Here is a 19,895-nt window from a genome sequence, read left to right on the forward strand (position 1 = left end):
TCAGTTTTGAAACAGATTGAATTTTATTCTTTGCAAATGTTTGCAAGCAACAAGACTTTTCAGAAAAAGTTGTCCCAAAAGGCAGACAGAGGAAGAGTTAAAGCAAAGAACGTGCTACCCCTTCTGCAGCTTGTACAAAGCAATTAAAGGTGAAAAACAATGAGGAACAAAATTAATTGCAGCACATACAAAAATAGCATTATTATTTTTTAAAAAAAGAACAGTTTGAACATTTCAGAACAGGTGTGCAAATGTCCTATTGTGATTCTACCTAATCATCTAAACTAAAATACATGAAAACTTGCAAAATTACAGGCCCCGATTGTATGACGTCTTTATTCTACGGCTACGGCAATGATAGCTTGAAAACGAACAGTTCTATGCTGCTCGTACTCCAACCCAGCTGAGATCTGCTCAACGGGGCAGTCCCCAGTCTATCCCTCCCAGATGCTTCTTCATCCTTCCTCTGCCAGACCTGGCACGATGTGGCTGTGCGATCAGTGCTCCGATCCTGTGACTCTGTAATTCCCAGGTCTCACGTACAGACACAAATTACAGTGGGAGAGAAGGGAGAAGCAGTCCCTTTTGGCAGCAGCCAGCATGTCAGTTGGATTAATTACAGCATGAAACTACAAGCCAACCAATGAACGTAGTAAATACAGCTATTATGATAAAATTTGCTGATTTCCTTTGTACTTAGCTCTCAAAAGCGTATGATGCCCATATTTGTCAGAAATAATTTTCCACAATCCCAACATTCTAGTAGTTTTCTCTCCAAAAAAGAGAAAAAAAGCATAGAAAATATTAACCAACGTACTGAACCATTCACAACTCTACATCCACGCTGGAAGTCACGTGCGGTACATTTTGGGAATTCTTACACATGTACCACTTCAATGGCCAGCTTCACCACAGCAGGATTCATCATTTCTGCAGCAAGGTGAATTATACTTGCTTTCAACCTGGAAATTGTCATGGACTTTGAAATGGCAAATTACACAGAAGGTTAGGCAGATGGAAAAGCATCATCAACAATAAAATTAAGTTAGAGCGAAATTTACTTCTGACTTATCTCGATTATATTAGTTTACATTTGACTATATATACACAATACCAAAAATATGCTTATTTTGTATTCAAACATTGCCACCATAATGCCATTTTTCAGTTGAGGCAATCTGAAAGACTTGGCCAAAACCCAAAACACCTTATGAAGTTCAGTGAGAGCTGAGAAAACGATCATTTTAAAAGCTCCACTCACCAAACCCTCTGTGGATGCTTACAGCAAATGGCAGCAGAAGGTACTTTAAAGCACCTTCAGCCTTCCCACTGCCCACAAGACCTACCGAGGGCGACAGGAACAACAGGTACTTGAGTATCTCAGAGGAAAAAAAATAAACTAAGCCTACAGCTAAGCCACACGTGTCTGTGTGCACCCATTTGCGTGCTGCATGTATGTCTGTGCCTGTGCAGGGAGTGAGGGGGAAAGCAAAGTATGACTTAGGTGCTTGCTAAGTACAGAAGTTTCACAGTCTCTCGCTCACACTAGCGCTTCCCGTGTCAGTCTTTTGAAAGCTTATTATAGAAACATAATCAAAATAGAGAATGTTTTCTTTAAGAAAATGAGCCATCGTTCACCCTCTATTTGTTCAGAATTATATTCAAAGAAGTATTGCTTTTCATGGTTCACTGGCAAGTCAGAGCACTGCACACACAATTAAATATAGTATTAAAGATGTCTACGGAGAGAACAAAAGTTATCACAGAAGCACAGAGGTAGAAGGCTTCAAAGAACTAAACCTGAGTTACACAATCATTAGTTTCTACATACCTAGCGTAATAAACTATCCTAACAGCCTTTCAGCTTCTAGCGTCTTTTCACATCTGGATTTTTTCTCAGCTGTGCTGTAACAAATACCACATTACCACTTAAATCAGCTACTTGTCTTGTAGAGGTCTGGCTTTAGCCTTTCACTGCAGTAATCTATCCATGCTACATGTTTGATGTAAGAGTATGACTGAGAAGGAACAATTAGTGGCTTATGTCTTCAATCTTAAGCAGTTTTGTGTCATAGTATTTAATAATGTAAGTTCTTAAAGATTTACACAGAAGAAATAAAGTGAATGAAAAAGCTTCAAAAGAAAAAGAAAATATGTATGTACACACAAACTGAAGAAATCTTGCCATCTTCAGTTTCCGCCATCAAAGTGCATTCTGATGAAAAAATCAACCCAGCAGCAGCAAAAGCTGCCCCGTTTTGGCACCCATGTCTGTAGCACAGACAGCACTCCAGAAAACAAAAACAAACGAAAAGCACTGCCTTTTGTTTCTGTTTTATTCAGAAACATTTGCCTTTTGTAGGGTAAGGTGCTAATGCAAAATTTTACCTTCTGATATGAAAGTCGACAAGAAAAAAAAAAATGATATGTTGCCTCCCCCTTATCAAAAGGATAGAGAACCAGAGAACCTTGTCTCTACAGTCTCGTATTGCAGAGGATACTTCATGGAACCCTGGGCATGCATACCTGTAAACTAATCTTCACAGAAATAATTTTGGAAAGTAAATATAAGCACATTCAACAGTAAATGACAATGTATTTTATGTTCTGGGACTGATCTGTATGTTTTGTATAAATAATTTAAAATTTAAAAGACTTTTAAAGTCAAAAATGCTCAATACATCAGATAACTTATAAGGACCATATACATAATAATAGCTTTTTTTCAAAGGGCATTTTGTAACATGCTTGTTCTAGCTGCAGGCAGCTCTTGCTTCTGCCAGTTACATACTGTCACTAACATTTCCAACACAGTATCAGTCAAAATACATGCTTCAGCCTTGTACTCTTTTTTATGGTTATTCAGTTAATAATTGAGAAACAGCACAAGCATAAAATTGGAAGTATTCCACATAGTTAGAAACAGGGATTCTCATCAAAAACACTGAAGTATATTACGGGAAATACTCCGCAGTAAGTAACTGGTATCTACCATCATATATTGCATAAATTATACTCTGTTTAATTGCAATCTTAGTTTTTGTCTCCTTCTTTCACTGTAGGTTGATAGCAGTAAACATTTCTGAAATTATACACAGAAGTAGAAAGATCAGTCAACTCTGTCCAGACGAATCAAAGTGATTTCTTGGTGTCTCATACCACCTTCTCTCCTCAGCTGTCATTTTAAAGATTCAACCTTCAGTTCTCAGGGTGGCTGAAGCAACAGTAATGTGGATGCACACCAAATCCAAGCGTAGTGAGCCTGCTTGTTTGGTGTGTGCTTTTTTTTTTTTTTTTTGGGGGGGGGGGGTCGTTTTTTATTCTGTTTTAAGGTTAAGTAAGCATCAGATGCAGAACTGAGCAGATGCATCTAAAAGACAGACCACTGCCTGTTCACCTCCAAAAGCAGGTTACTAGATTACAGGCAGAGTAACGGTGATCTATCTTGGCCTGATTCATCATCTGTTTCTGGAATCCGAGGCAGGAGAGCAGACCGTGTCAATCCCCAGAATTTTTGAGGTGACATATCCTTTTTGGTAGCTGTGAACTTCCATCCCATGTGGTTCCCACAGATTCTGCACTGGGCTATAGTCCACGCATACCTATCAAAAACAAAAGAAAAGGTTGATGCTAACGTGTAAAGAAAAGACACTTTCAAAATACTACACCACAGTTCACTTACAGAAGTGAACAGAGAATAATAGTTTCAAGCTAGATTTTCAAAGAATCTTAGGGAATCAAGGTATCCAGCTCTCATCTAAAACCCTGCAAATTGTAAAAAATAAAAAATAAATCAGCCTTCAAGTATAGAAAGTAACTGAAGTATTTTAGTAGCACAGCATTTCAACAATATAATGAAATGCTGTGTGCCATAAAAAAAGAGTCAGAAAGTGGTTCTTGGAGAGTAATTCACTTAACTGAAATAAAAGTGATTTTTGCACTGCTGATAAATTAAAAGGGAACCACATTTTCCAGACAGATTTTTCTTTAACAGCTTCAAAAGTCAGAACATGAATATTTCAAAACCAGAGAAGAAAAGAACCAAGAAAACAGGTAAGGATGAGAAAAATTAACTCCAGATACTATAAGCTAAAAGTTTTTCTCAGGGAATCTTGAAGCATGCAATTCTTAAGATAGATATGCCACCTGCCCTCCAAGTCATTACTCAGTGTTATGTGACAGTCCAGAAAATAAATGAAATTTAAAAAAATGCAAGAGTTAATGAGTGCATGCATTAGTCAAGAACCTTGGACTGGCTAGAAATACAGCAACGTAATATTTTATGCTGCTTTAGACATACAATAGCCAAAGGGACAAAAGAACGATTTCTGACATTGCAGTACAGAAAGGGCCACACAGAAAAGCGATTTGGTGAAGCTGTAACAAGTATTTTTGTGGAACTATAAATAATGTTTTTGTTAAACTGTAACTCAAATATATTTTGACATTTCAGCTGCTGCTGAGAGGTTAAATATTCAAAGTTTTGAATGTGTGCCTGAAGCGTGCATATCTAGGCAAAATAATTCCTACCAGAGAGGTGTGACATAAATTTTCTTTTAATTGTATTACCCAGGAAACCAGCTGTGTTCTGTTGATGGTCGTCCACTGAGATTCAAGTTGCAGGCTTTATATACAGTAAGGGTTTCGTGGATGTATCCGTGAGGATTCACATACGCTGCCATGGGTCCACATAAGGATAAACTACAACAGACAATTAAAAATTTAGACAAAGTTCATGAAAGAAAAAAAAAGCTCTCAGATGTAAACAGATGAAAAACAGCCAATGATGGTTAAAACTATTTTGCACAGCAAAAGAACTACATCAGTCTGTGGAAAAAAAAATCTACCTTTAATTATGTTATTAAAAACTGAAAGCAAATAGTTATGTAAAATAGCAAGCAAACAAGTATTGTGAGGTTACTTCAGGCTGGTGACCAGACACTAGAGGGGTTCCTCAGGGCTCCATTTTGGGGCCACTTCTTTTCAATGGTTTTGTAAATGATCTCATATGGGACTCAAAAGCATACAGAGTTTGCAGATGATAGGAAATTAGTAAGTGCTGTTGATGACAACTTGAATACGAGTCAGGAGTGTGCCCTGGCAGCCAGGAGGGCCGGCCATGCCCTGGGGTGCCTCAGGCCCAGCATTGCTGGCAGGCCGAGGGAAGGGACTGCCTTAACGTACTCCTGTTATCTAGTTAAAAGTCTCTACTTCAGTAAAGGTAGCTAAAAAGATATTATCCCAAGTACAGATTCAAATATTCAGCTGCATCTTGCCCAGCTGAGGAGGACAAGTTATTGCTAAGGAGGACAAGTTATTAGAGGATAGCTGACAGGATGTTGTTATGCAACTCCCCCACTTAAGGTTGTTATTAATGTTTCCCTCAAAAAAGTACAGCTCAGTAGTTGTAAAAAAAAAAAAAAAAAAAAAAAAAAAAAAAAAAAGCACGACAGACTCAGTTTATTTTACTTGCCTCTACTGAGTAACAGCTTCCAATAAAAACAAGTAGCATCCATATTGCTACTCTTAAATCGAACTTTAAAAGTCAGCAAAAATGTGCATTCATTACACTAACATCTCATCATTCTTCTGTCAAAGTACATCATGTCAACACAGCAGGAATTGTCACTTCTGGAATCCATCATTTAATTGGAAGATAAGAAATGGGTTTTAATTATCGCATCAGCTTCTTTTCACACTGACAAAAGAAAACTGTGGGGAGTCTTACGTTCTTACACCAAGGCATCTTTTAACCTTCATATTATCATAGGTGATGGACAGACATTAGTTATCCAAGATGAAAACAATGACAAGACTGCCAGAAGTAGCAATCATTTGGAAAACGTACAGTCTTATCATTGTTTAACATGGAAGATACTGTATAGGTCGAATATACAGTGAGGGCCTAGTACAGTTATTAGGTTTAAACCCTATGTTCTTTAAATGAGGGAGGTATCACAATGCTTAACAACATACACAGGTAATTTGCTTACACAACACCACCCTGGGATCCTATCTGTGTCACACAATTAGTGCATTTTAATCTGCTGCTCAAGTTTGTTGGCATACAGAAAGTCAAAATGAAGTGCCAGGAAAGTATTTTTTGTCCTATTATTTCATGAGGTCCCAAATTTTATACGTAGAGTTTTGGAGTTCAAAACTCATCACTGAGTGCACGTGGCAAGATGCAGGACTAGGTGATAAAAGAAGTTCCTATGAAAGGCCTTGTGTTACAATATACATGGTGACGTTTGAATTTACTAACTTTTTATTAAAAAAGCTCAAATAACCAGGTTTGTTTTATAAAGAAAATTCCTTATAAATATTTAATTAAATTTTATTAGAGCTGTGGAAAACACATTAGTTATAAGACATACCCCGGCAAAATATGTTTTGCTGTGCCAATGTTTCTGATCAAGAACCTCACAAAGATTAAGAGCAATAAACTCACCTGAATATTTCATTCTTGGTTGTTATTTCTGTATCTTGGCATTGCTTACAACAAAGAGATGTACACTTGAAAAGAAAAACCAACATGGTAATTTCATTCATTTCCAGATACTTGTCATCACACTGGCAAATAATAAAATTTCTCTCCCCTTCCCTCACAATAGGCTTTGTACCAATTCCTTTGTTTATCCGGGTAGGAATCACTTACATTTTCTCTTTATACCAAAGGATAAAAATGTATACGCATTTTCGTTCCTTATGGTAAATGTTAATTGTTATACAAAAGATAAAAAAAAATCTTTATACACTTGCTTTTTAAAATAAAAAGAGGATCTGAATAATCTGACTACACAATAAGCAAGTCAACTTGCTAAGGTCTTTAAAATCTAACTTAGAAAAAAAGAAACTTTGCTCTTTTAATATATAACACAAAAGGAAGACGAATACAATCATTAAGATGAATGCAATCATTAAATTCTGCTAAAATTTGCGAATACTGTAGATCAATGATTTTGAATTTCTCAAGACAAATATGTAAGATGCATTGACCTTTTTCTTAAAGATTATGACAGAGCAATTTCTCTCCTATAATTTCTATAAAGCAGAACAAGCAATTAATTGCTGACATTACCAAGAAAATATCCATTTAAAAATCAGCTTAGTAGAACGCTTTACCATGAACTTTCAGGAGGTGCACTGTTATATGAATACATTAACAAAACATTAATTTGTCTCTCCATTCAAAAAGTGGATAGTAAATGTTCCAACTACCACTACCAGACATAAGCAAGTTTACAGTTAAAACTTCTAATTGATGACTCTTGTACATTTTAACTGATGACTCTTTAAATGTTTTCTCTTTGGAAAGAGAATAGCAATCTGAACTGCTATTGCAAATGTTGCAAGATGTTTTAGCAAACACTGCTCCGAAAACAGATGGATTTGACATGAGTTTGACTGACAAATACTTGTATTATAATATATAATTTATAGTATGTTATTATTACGCTATGTACTATGTAAAAGTAAAACTACATCCTACATTTAGAGCATTACATGGCCATGGAATGGAAAGAAAATAAGAAAAGAGAAGTTTTAAAATAACTTTAAAAGGTGTTGCTTAACAAGTCAATACATGTCTTTTGCCAAAATCCTTTTAGTCTAAGATTTATACTCAATAACTCAATAGTACAAAGATTTATCTTTTGTTACAAAATCATCAAGTCTTCATGGCACAATGCTACTTGATTGCAGGATGTTATACAGCAACATGGTGTTCTGATGTTCCGAAGATCGGTACCAACAACACTAGACTACTAGCACCACCTCTTGGTGAAGGAATTGCTGCGTGTTTTCAAATAATTTCTGACAAAAGCAAATGTGGCTCTTGCTGCCAAATAAAGTCTAGAATTAACAACATTTTCTTTCTTAAACCAACTTTTCAAGGTGAAGGTAAAATAAAAACTCGCAAACTCACTCTCTAGATGAATTACTTGTTATAGATTCTAACAGTCACTTTGTGTGTGTGTGTGTCAGAACAATTTAAAGTAAATGACAGGTAAAACAAATACTCACTCTGTTCATAATATCTAATTCACACCGGAGTCGCTGAACAGCACTACCTATTTTAAGCAACTGTATACGCAATGCATCATCAATTGGCAGGCAAGCAGCAACTCTGTAAGAAAAATCTAGAAATGAGAAAGTATCAGACCTGTTAGAACGTAAGGAAGAGATAAAGTGTACTAGTTCTCACAGATTGAGTGCTAAAACTTAAGTTTATACTGGACTTTCAGAGGTCATCTCAGCATACCCTTCTGCCCTAAAGCTGGATCACGTACACCTAAAACTACTTCTAACATATTAGTCTAATCCATAGTTAAAGATCACCAGTGATGGACCACTTAGACTTACATAATAATTTTTAAAATCTAGTATTCTTTTGGCTCATGCTTTCGTAAGAAAGATTATCACATTCTTCCTGCCATGGAGCACAATAGAGTTCTATTTGTTCTACTGAACATCTTTCAAAACAGCTGGAGATGATCACACCTTTAAAAGTTCTATCGTCTTTTTGTCAAAATCAGCCATCAAAATTTGCTGGAAACTGGAAGTGAGAAATGGACTGTCAATTGAAAGTAATTATCTAACTCTTATTTTCTTAGGATTTTTTTTTTCCTAAATCAAATTTGAATTCATAAGCTGAAGAACATCATACCTATTGGATTTGTTGGAAGAGACTCATCTTTAAGATTTTCATCCCATTCATGTAGCTGCCTCTTGACTCTTTCCATCAAGGTTTCCTTTTTTTAGAAGAAAAGCCTAATTTAAATACATAGGTATTTCTGTTTTCTTTAAAAAAAAAAAAAAAAAAAAAAGGAAGCAAGATGTAGAGTAAGCTATTTTCCCTAGTGGACATTAGCTTTTAAGACTTACAATAATTATAAACACTTCATACTTGTGTATTTTTAACTTAAGTGTAAAAGGAGATGGGAAATGGGCAAAAATCAACCAATGGTAGGTATAAATCTCATCTCAGGTAAGTAAACAACTGTTCAAATTCTAGGGATGCATAAAACAGATCAGGGCTAGGCAGAATTAGCCTCCTCCTTACCTGTCCCTCCCTTACAGTAATTACTTTATGTATTAATATACATATATACATACGTAAATGAAGATTACATATATTATACCTATAAAATATATTTTTTAAGTAAGCCAACACCTGTGACTGAAGTTGGTTAGGACACTCATCTGAGGCATGTGGGATAGAGGATCAAGTTTTTTGTTCCACGATAAAAGAGCAAGAACCTGAACCTCTTCTATCCATCCCAGATGTATGCTCTAGCACCAGGGAACAACTATACAGAGGCAAGTCCTTCCCGCTCTTACCAGTAAACTGAAAGCTGTACCCTTCTTTAAAACATAACTTACAAGCCAAAATTAAAACTTTTATATTATCCAATAATTAGATACTACTTGGTAATACTTACAGCATCATACAAAGAGTAAAGCCAGGGGGGCCAAGATGTCAAACTTGCACAGTGAAACTTCCTCTAAAACCAAAATCACAAATATTTATTTTTTAACCACTGGCAGATCTTACCAACATTTCTTGTTCACACAAATAAGACGGAGGCATATTTGACTATCAACAAATTATCACCATCAAAACCAGTACTTCAAAATGAGGCTTCCAAAACACTTCTCAGATGCACTGAGGACTTTTGTATAAAGGCTTTTATATAAAATAAACTATACATGGATTTTCTCAGAAAATCTGTCTCAGCATTAGAAGTATTTTTACTGCTTACTGATGAGAAATACGCATTTCAAAACAGCATCTATCTGAAATCTAGACAGTTAAAAAACTTAAGGACTATTAGATAGCGCATCTGTTCCTTAGTCACCATAGGAGATTAATGGGCCACAGTAGGTATCTTAAGCTGATATCTATAAATTCAAAGAATATATGGTCATATTTTTAAAGTGGAAAAGTGATGTGTTAAAAACATAGCTAAAAATAACCACACACAAGTTAGGAGTTTCAGAGGATGCCTTCTCACAGCAGAACCATTTCTGACTAAGAAAACTGTTGGGCAGCCTTGATGCTTAATCACATATTGCTATCCATTCTTGTTCTTGTATCTATTTGTAATGGAAATAATATTTTCAGAAATGCTTACTGAACATCGATACTTATGACAGCCTACTGAAAATTTATTAAATGGCTTTATTATTACTACCCAAAGACAAAATATTGCACAATATCCATCTAGCAGCCTCCTGTGAATAAAATTACATACCCAAATGGACTATGGAGTAAGAAACAAACGTGGAGGAAGAAAACAAGAACATCAGAAAAAAGTCCTCCAAAGGTCTCATAATTATTTTTACTGACTTCTAGTCTTTTAAAATAAAATTTTACTAGCAGAAGTTAGCCATGCTAGCTGCATCATACTTCACTGTGCACATGACTAATGCGTGCACTTGAACTGTGTACTGAAACAACTGCACACAAAAAAACAGCAGGTAAGGTGGAACAAAATAAAAAGGGCCACCTCACACCTCTAAAGTATCTTCAGCATGTGTGCACCCTGCGCACATCCTGCAGACAAGAAGCCCTAGGTTTTACCTGCATTCATCTGACAAAACTGAATTTGTTAGCCACCAATTACCAGCAGTGTAAAGGTATTTGCTTAGTTAATTCTCTAATTAGTTGATGAATTCTCTACAGTGAGAGAAGTATCTCCAAGCAAACAGTGGCGAATTGTTTAGAGTTTCACCACATCCTCTCTCCTGTCCTCAGTGCTAGCTCTTGTCCCATTAACCTCACCGTGCACACTTACTGACTGCTAATGACAGCTGGTCTTTGTGCCTGAGAAGGAGCCAGGTTTACACTTGAAAGGCTTTGGTGGTGCAGCTCTGCTAGTACAACATGCTAGCATGCTGCTTATTATAGGAATGTAATTTATTGCAGCAAAACCATCCTTTTGACAGCATGCTTTATTTCAGACTTCTAAAGGAAAATGCTGTATACTGGTAAAAGTGCACACACGTTCGCTTGAATAAATGCATATTTTAGCACCTTTTAAATAGCACAGATGTCTCTAGCACAAATCACACCTTATCATTCCCCTGAGCAATGCAGAAGTTTGTAGCTTAGGCTTGGCATCTGCCACTTAGGAGTCTTGAAAATTCTGCCCTATGATCTTAGTGCAAATTCCCTCCCAAGTATTGTCACAGCTGCAGTGCTGCAAAAATAGTGTAAACAAGCAATGACAGAATTTGTACCAGTGAAGTAAAAGTAGAGCCTAATTCCCTAATGGCCATACCAACACCTTGATAGTGATTATTTCTCTTCTACTGTTTTGGTTTTCTTTTTAATCAAAGAGTAAAGCAAATAAAGTTCTGAAAGCTCTAGGAAATAATATGGAACTGCTAGTTCACCCACATTGCTCATGTGTAAAACCACTTTCTTCCTCTATTAGCTAACACATCAACATATGTAGATTGCATGAAACAATTAGAGATTTGTGACCTTTTTCTAATGTGTCACTTTTGGTAACATAACAAAATTTAAGAAAATTTCTAAATTAAATTTACAAAATTGATTCCATATTATCTATCCCAGGAAGTCTGTTAAACAAATACCAATAAATAATAATTAAAAAAAAAAATTAGAAATGCATGTGCAATTGGACTGAATAAATTTGTTGTATAGAAATATTGCTGCAAACTGAGAAAGAAAATTACTAAGCACAAAAATTAACAAAAACTTTAGATAGATAAATGTTTATAAGACGGTGAAAGAGCACCATAAAGCATGCTCAGACCACCTCTGACCTTCAGCCTAGCTGTTAGCCAATGCCTGGGTGGGAATATTTGACTGAGTTAAAAAACAGAGCCATCTTTCTACAGTGGATCCACAATTTCTGTAAATAAGGAACTGCAGGTACAGAAATCAATTCTCTAACTGAAGCAGGTTTTAAAACAAAATTAGCAAACGTAGTTATGATTCCAAACAACCAAGTTCTTACATTTTAGACATCAAAGGTCTTCCGTTTCACTGTTGGAATTTGAGAGTCACCTCTGCTCTTTAAGAACTTCTTCTACCTCTATCAACCAGCCACAGAGAAAGAGTTATAAAAGCATCCTCACTTTCAAAGCCAAACATTACTCTAAGTACAAAACAAGACCCACAGCACTGTCAACACTGACTGTCACTATTTTTATTGCCACAGCAATGACTGTTAACATCAAGATGTTTCTTTGACCTGCCTACGAATAAAAAAACATTAATTTGTTTTTGTTTTTTTCATGAACACTTCATCACCTATACGCTTTAGCGATCAGCATTCTCTTTGAGGTGCTTATGTATAAATTAGTAACAACTGTAATATTATTACATGAAATATTATGTTAATAGCATTAATCAAATACTACTATAATTAAAAACAAATATAACGCATACAAAACATGTATTTCCCTGCCGCTAACAGCTGATAAATAATCACAAAGCCTGTGAAAAAGCAGGAGGTTGGCATCTAGTGTCCCAGTCGTGCATCCACTTCTGAAGACAGATGGAATTTCATACTCATTTTCAAAATACCGTCAAACATAGTAATTTAAAAAAAAATTAGCTTCTGACCTTTTGATATTTCTGCCACCACTGACGTAAAGCTCGGTCCTGCCACGCTGTAGGTTTTGAAGAAGGAAATATGTGGCATCGGCTGAGAGACTGCAGCTGTACTGCTGACATTGTTGAAGGCAGCACTCGCTCAGGAAGGATTTGTACTTTAGCCTGCTGGATTCTGATAAAAGAAAAAAAAGACATATATACACATACACTAGAGTTTCAAAAATTGATTTTACTGTTTATCACTACATGGTACTATAGAATTCAAGCAAGAATCTATTTCATCCAAGTTTTCTTTTTTTTTTTTTTTTTTTTTTTTTTAAACTGTAGCAATGTAAATCAAATTACCATAGGGAACATACAGCATATTTGTAGCAAACCAAACATATGCGTCTAAAATACAGACATCCTCTGCTAAATTATTAAAGCCACTGTGCTGACTGGACTTTAGCATGCCTAAACTGAAGACAGAAGCAATACACTGAAGATACTTCAATCTCTATTTTCCATTTGCCTTTAAAAATCAGAACTAGCTGCTTACCAAATATTTTTGCACAGGCATACAAAACCAGAAAATCACTGCTCTTTTTCATCAAAAGGTAGTTTGCTTTTTTCCTCTCACAGTTACCTTCCTTTTCCATGGGATACAATGGGAATGCTTATGTATCTTAAAGCACAGGGCATCTGCTGTATTTGAAAGTATTTGAAAGCAGAGTAACTGTATATAAGTTTAAGTCACTCCAACAAATCTAGAGCTTGCCATGAAGAGAAAATTCATCTTACTTCCTTTATTTCATACATTTAAAAATTCAGACTTATGAATGAAACTTGTGGACATGCTGTATAAAAGTGTTTTTTCCTAGTCAGTAGATAAGAAACCATCAAAATAAAATGCTTTAACAGCTAATAAACACTTTATCATAACTGCTTCTGGATACAGCATTCTGAACAATGCCATTGCTGCTGCAGTTATCCAAGTGCTGCCATCTTGTGTTCAACACCGGGTTTTTTAAATAGTAAAATTCAGAATTTGCTAACTGTAACCAAAAGGCTAGATAGTAAGGAATAGCTAGTATAAAAGGTATTCTTTGTTTCTTCAGCTGAGGGTCATGAAAGTCTAAGAATGGTATCTATGGTGGTGCCAGGGCAGCTTATCTACGGCATCAGGGAGCCTTTCCACAAGACAACACAAGACACATACCTGATAAAGGAGAATATCTTCTCATTTCACATTTGGTTTAAGCACAAATGTGAGAGATATTGAAAGTTTTACCACTTATAACGCAGACAAATCAACATCTTTTTCTGGCTTAATTTTCTGAAACAATGTTGTTCTGACAGATATTTTCACATACACACCACATCAAATACACACAAGCATTCCTGAGAGAATTTTAGAGCAAAGCTCTAACAACTAAAACACATAGTTGAAGAAATTACCAATTAAAAATAAAAACACTAATCAGTCAGTTGTGTGACTGGCAGGCCAGATGCACCCCCAATATATGGTAAATGCCTTGGTGAAAGAAGATTTGCAGTAGGTAAAATTAAATGGGTTATTTTCTTACCCATCCGACTGGGTTCGTATTTCGAGCACCTTGAACCTCTGTCTTCCTATTGCTTTCACCTTGACTGTTTCAATTCCATATTCCTGCTCTTCTCTGTAGGCATATATTTCTGCCGTTGTTCCAAAATGTGCTTCCCTTTCACGTACATTACTAAAAGCAACAGAATTTAAAAGGTTACCTACCCTCCAAATAGCACCGTTCATCCAGATTTCACAATACACCTGCACTGACTGTACAGGCATACCACTTACTGTTACCAAAAAGCTAAACTTGGTAAAATACTTTCAATTAAATACAGCCATTATTTTTCCATTTTAAAAGCAACTTCTAATAGTATTTTCTTTTTTAACCATTTAATTTGGTTTTCTTAAGGGTGTAGAGGTAAGAATCTGGGAACACGGGGATCACCAAAGTATCTGTATTGGAAATGCCAACATTGAAAGCACCAAAATTCTTTAGACCAGCTTTCCAGAAAACAACTGTTCCCACTTCCTACATAATTAAACCATAGTAAATGCGGGGGAAGAGGGAGGAATGCTCCCAGCTTCTTCTGGGATATATTAGCCTTTATCTTTTCCACTTCTCTAATATCTCATGTCTCTACTCTCTTATCAAACCCATTGTCTGTGCTTGTTTGTACACAAAGCAAGCAAATACACCTTTATGACAATGAAGCTGTCAAAACAAGAATCTCATTTTTGTATTTCAGATCAAGGATGCTTCTTTAAGCAAAATGGGGCAATGCATTCAAAGTTAATGAAATGAAGAGGATGCTCAAACAAGGAATGTTTGACACTTTCTGCTCCTCTTATACAAACATGATACTGTCATGAAGCAACCCAGTAACACATGAAACCCTCTTCCTGATGTACTCGAAGACATCTTTCGCCTAACAATTTCAGATCACAACTTAGTTATTCACCACAAAACTGATGCAATCATCTGCTTTTGATTAAGTATCCAAAGTTACTGTGCTACAAATACATGCCGCATACCATCAGTAAACCCACTCGTGTATTTTACCTGTATGCAAGAACAGCAAATGTTCTGTCTTTCTGAATTAAATTCCGCACCATGCTAACCTCTTGAGGGCGAAAAAGCTGAAGAGGTAACGTCTGTCCAGGAATCAACATCACCATCACGTGGGGCAACACTGGGATCACCTGACAGCTGTCATCATCGTGCACCGTTCTCCCATGGAACTCTTCCATATCAGAACCTAAATACTGAAAACAATAAGTAAGGAAATGACAGCAGTACACCAGGCTTTGTTGACTTAAGAGGATAAAATAAAATCAGGCCTTTAACCTACGGCTTTTACAACAGTTATGCATAACCAATCAAAACTTCTTCAAACTGCATTTAACGGAAGACACATAAAGACATACCACATGTGATGTTGGCAAACTGGTGTCAAAATTAATGATGTTAGGCTTCTCGGCTTCTTTACCATCTTGATCTTCAACTTCCATTTCATTGTCATCCTCTTCCTCACTCTCTACTAATAAGCACAGACAGAACACCATGTACAAATCAATGAAAATTAAAATATGGAGAAAAATCAAGAGAATCATAGAAACGCATTCAGAATTCCCAGGCTAAAGCCCATCTTCACAGGGAAGCAGCTTGCATATTTGTAAAACCTATGAAAAATTCTTGCTGTTACAGCAAAACCACTGTTCTATAGAAAGGGTCAAAAGCTGGTAATTTATTTTTGAAAGGCTAAGGAACAACCTTTTTTTGGGCAGCTAATATCATCCAAATTCTGTCAGTTCAGATTTTTTTTTCCCACTAGTAGCTTTTAGTTACAGTTCCTAACATGTTCTGCCTGTAACGCAGGGATACCAGCTAACTTAATTTCTTACAGGCTGCTGAATACATCACTTACAGTGCTACAGCACTGTACACTATAACTATTCATAAAGCAACTGACTTCCAAGTAATCTGAAGCTCCACATTCACACAGCCTCTTGCTGATGTTTCTAGACACTTTCACTGCTGTCAGCCTCTGCTCACTGTGTACCACACACAATCACAAAACCCAGCACACGCAGGAAGGCACACACAAGAAAGATAACTACAAAGGAAGGGAATGTTATGACTCTACAAATACATCTTAAGATACCAAACAATTTATAAATTACTACTTTCTTGTAATTTCTCAGTTCTAGGAATCAATCCTGAAATCACTTTCGGGCAAGGAGACAGTTAAATTATCAGTATGTTTTATTATTTAAACACATAGCCAGTGCATCTGTATAAAATTCATACAAATATGTTAAATTAAAAAAAATAAAAAAATAAAAATAACAAAAAACGTGTTTCTAAAATGCTGTTTCACTGACCATTCCATGTATTACCATATAATGTGTGCCTGTAAATACTCACCCAAAACAAATATAATGGGATTAACACACATTTGTAATTGTATTATTTGATCCTATTTCCTGACACTTGGAACATAAATAATATTTATATGCCAGGACACGTCTAAATTAGATTTGTTGTAAACTTTGCAAATCATATCTGCAGGATTGTTACGCCAGTAGATGCTGAGTAAAAGACAATCCCAACGGTGCCAAAAAAACATCATTTAGATCTTGAAAACTAATACGTCAGCAGGAAAATGTCCTTACAGCAGGCTGTCTAGTTGCTTGTCTTTGCAATTAGTGTTGACAACTTAAAAGGTGGAGCGATTATCTCATCTGAAATGTACTGTAAGCAAACCATATGAAGGGGTAGGGTTTGTAAGGAAGGATCCTTCCTTCAGAACCACCAGCACCCTTGCTCACTTAGATCTTACTCCTTCTGAGTGGGAGGACGAGAGAACAATGAAGAGATGAGCTGTCTCTGGAGAGCGTGTACTTCCCTTCTTTGGCCTTCAGGAACATTTGTTAAACCTACTCTTTACAAAAGGTTTAGTTGATGGTTATGTTTTGGTTTTATCTCACTTATTTTTTTTTAGATCTTGCAGTTTACAGACCCTTCTCTGTAGGAGGAATAGCATGACACACGCATGCTACAGATCCAGCCAATACTGTATTTACATCAAACAGAAATATTACGTGGTTCTGGTGCAGCAGTGTGGGCTGCAGGGAGGGAAGCTATCTCCTCCGAAAATTATATTCTGCTTTACGTGCACTCATTAAATTGCATGAATCATTAGCAGTTTTAATAGCCTTTTAGACAGAGGCTGTTTCATTTGCTCTTCTGAACACAAAGGGAATTAACAGTCATTGATCTGAGAGCAACTGCATCCTGCAAACTTCTGCTCGTTCTCTCCCAAATCGCACACTGAGGGCTGCGTGGTGGCAGAGGGAAGCTGGAAGGCTGAGAGGAATGATGACTCATTTTACTGCAGCAGCACCACGTGAATGTCGAAAACACACCGCCGGCTTCACTCTCCTACTCAGTCACACTACAGGAACAGGAGACGGAAGACAAAAGGAACTGTATATTTGTCACTTAACCGTATTTTTGTTGATTTTTTTCATGATTAATGAGACCTTGATTACACTGGAACAAGAGAAAGGCAAGTGCCAAAGGCACAATTTTCATGCAATTTTCTTCCACAGCAAACTGCATCGGTTACCAGAAGGACTTAGAGCTATGTGCATGATTATTCTGAAATAATATTTTTTTCTTGTTTAGGAGGAGTTGCTTCCAAAACCAAAATATGAGCTCACGTCAGTTTGGAGGCCCTATATGCTAAATCAGAAAAATGCACGTTATTATGCACTGGGTACCTACATGAGGAATTACGACGGTGTGTGAGGACAGAGAAACCAGGCTGCTCTGCAAATTCCAGCACGAATACTGCAGGAAGTGTGGACACGGAGTGGAATTCAACACTGCCCTCAAGTGCGGTACAGAGGACATCCTGCTTCCCTGTTTACTAATGGCATTACAGAGCATTTAGACCGAGTGGAGGCTTTCTAAAATGACGGATGATTTCCTCAAGTTTTGTTAGGTTTTACAGCGGCCCAAATTTGCAGAGTCAAGTGTCTGCATTTGCTCATGTTGGTGGAAACTACACCTTTTCAGCGTGCTTTCACCTGACCACCTGCCTAATACCTGAAGGCCCAGTGCCTGAGCGTCTATTCTTCCAATACGGACTGGTGGACTCGGTCAATAAATAAAAACGACAGAAAATGTACAATAACAGGTGATTTTGCCCTTCTCTGAACCCTGCCTGGTGTGGCCAACCTCTGCACAACCTCCCACTGCTGCCTGGCCTCACACATATGTCAGGGCGAGCTACAGCAGCGTGCCCAGGAGCAGCTCCAGCACCCCAAAGGCCCAGGGGCAGCAGGACAGGACAGGACAGGACAGGACAGGACAGGACAGTGTGGCTGGTGCCCTGCACACCCTCATCGCCCTCCCTGCTGTCGCCCCGCTGCCCCTGCCCCCGGTCCCGCCCCGGCCCTGCCTCACGCCCGGTCCCCGCCCGCTGCCCCCGGCCCCCCGCCGGCCCCGCCGCCTCCCCCTTTCCCCTCAGCGGCCATTACCGGGCGCCGGCTGCAGGTGGTTGCCCATGTTGTTGCGGGGCTCGCCACCTCCCTCCTCGGCGGCCATCGCTGTTTACCCGGAGAGGAGCCTGGGAAGCCGCCGCCGCCGGAGGAGGAGGAGAAGGGCGAGGAGGAGGAGGAGGAGCCGCGGCCGGCACCGGAGCCCCCGGTGGTGGCGCAGCGGCCTCTGGCGGTGCCCCGTGCCTCTCGGGGAGCCCCGCCGGGCTCCGGCTCGTCCCTCGGAGCGGCACCGGGCCTCAGGGCCTTTCTGCTGCCCCCAGGGTGTCCCTGCCCCGCTGCGGGGGCCCGAGGTGGTGGGGTGGCCTCCTGGCGTCCTCAGTGCCGTGTGTGGTGCACACGGGTCCCTTCCCTCTCTGAGAACTTCAGTGAAAAGTGGTTTTACACGCAGAAAATAAAAGATGAAAACTGTGTTTTGTAGCACGGCTGAAACTAAATGCTTCAGGCTTCCAGCTAAAAGCGCAAAATGTCCTGACACGAGGCTGGCGTGATCCCCAGGAGCAGGTCACAGCTGTCCTGCAGGGCTGGCTGACACAGCGACAAAAAGGCCGAGTGGGTTTGCTGCCCAGTTCTGCCCAGTGCCACCAGTTATACATTGCCTTCTCCCTTTAAAAAAACAAAACCATCGTACCAGGCCTCTGGGACTTCTCCCGTTCTGTTAAAATGTTTACTTTTTGTTGCTGTTGGCCTCTGCTGCAGTCTCACAAATCACTAAATCCCATGCGATGCTCCCAGCCGCATGCTCCTACGTTTCTCAGAATTAAGGTGTTTTAGAGAAACGTATTTTAACGATAAAAAGCACAGACACATATCAACCTAGGGGCTGGCCACTCATTTCCACCCAACTACTGAGCATCGTCATTCTGTGCTGATCAGCCTTGGCCTGGGAACACAGAATCACAGAGTCACCTAGGTTGGAAGAGACCTACAAGATCACCGAGTCCAACCTCTGACCTAACACTAACCGGTCCCCCACTAAACTATATCACACCTCCACGGCCAGGCTGTCATTCCCCAGTTTTCCAGTGGGATGCTAACTCCTCAGCACCATGGGTGGGAAATCTAAAAATACTCATCGTCTGTACCGACCTGCGTATGAGCAAGATTCAGTAACACATTTGCTGAAAGTACCACAAACACTCCTATGATGATACATAAAGCATTTATACGAATAAAACGAACACTCAATTTCTCAGTGATTCCATGGCTTTT

The 19,895-nt window shown here is 38.3% G+C and overlaps 1 protein-coding gene across 2 annotated transcripts; it reads right to left on the bottom strand.

Moving 5' to 3' along the window:
• CRBN (cereblon) lies at positions 1–18,768 on the bottom strand. Of its 2 annotated transcripts, none has more exons than XM_084292531.1 (11): positions 18,666–18,768; positions 15,546–15,658; positions 15,181–15,383; positions 14,158–14,307; positions 12,602–12,764; positions 9,444–9,506; positions 8,669–8,753; positions 8,026–8,141; positions 6,452–6,516; positions 4,570–4,701; positions 1–3,602 (listed from the first exon to the last, which is right to left on the bottom strand). In XM_084292531.1, exons 1-11 carry the CDS (start codon positions 18,730–18,732, stop codon positions 3,419–3,421), a joined length of 1,341 nt encoding a protein of 446 aa, XP_084148657.1. In that variant the 5' UTR covers positions 18,733–18,768; the 3' UTR covers positions 1–3,418. The 2 variants fall into 2 exon arrangements, with proteins under 2 accessions (XP_084148657.1, XP_084148658.1); XM_084292532.1 differs by having other exon boundaries at positions 15,546–15,655; positions 18,666–18,723.
• Positions 18,769–19,895: the final 1,127 nt, after the last annotated feature.

The sequence above is a fragment of the Netta rufina genome, assembly GCF_964035555.1.
Source record: "Netta rufina genome assembly, chromosome: 10".
In the NCBI taxonomy this organism is placed as follows: Eukaryota; Metazoa; Chordata; class Aves; order Anseriformes; family Anatidae; genus Netta; species Netta rufina.

Bases quoted from the DNA above. Each gene is read 5' to 3' on its own strand.
- CRBN (XM_084292531.1), bottom strand. From the start codon at position 18,732: ATGGCCGCCGAGGAGGGAGGTGGCGAGCCCCGCAACAACATGGGCAAC. The intron at 15,659-18,665 runs GTAATGGCCGCT...TGTGCTTATTAG, and splicing joins CCACCTGCAGCCGGCGCCCG to TAGAGAGTGAGGAAGAGGAT. The intron at 3,603-4,569 runs GTAATACAATTA...TGTTTTTGATAG, and splicing joins GAACACAGCTGGTTTCCTGG to GTATGCGTGGACTATAGCCC.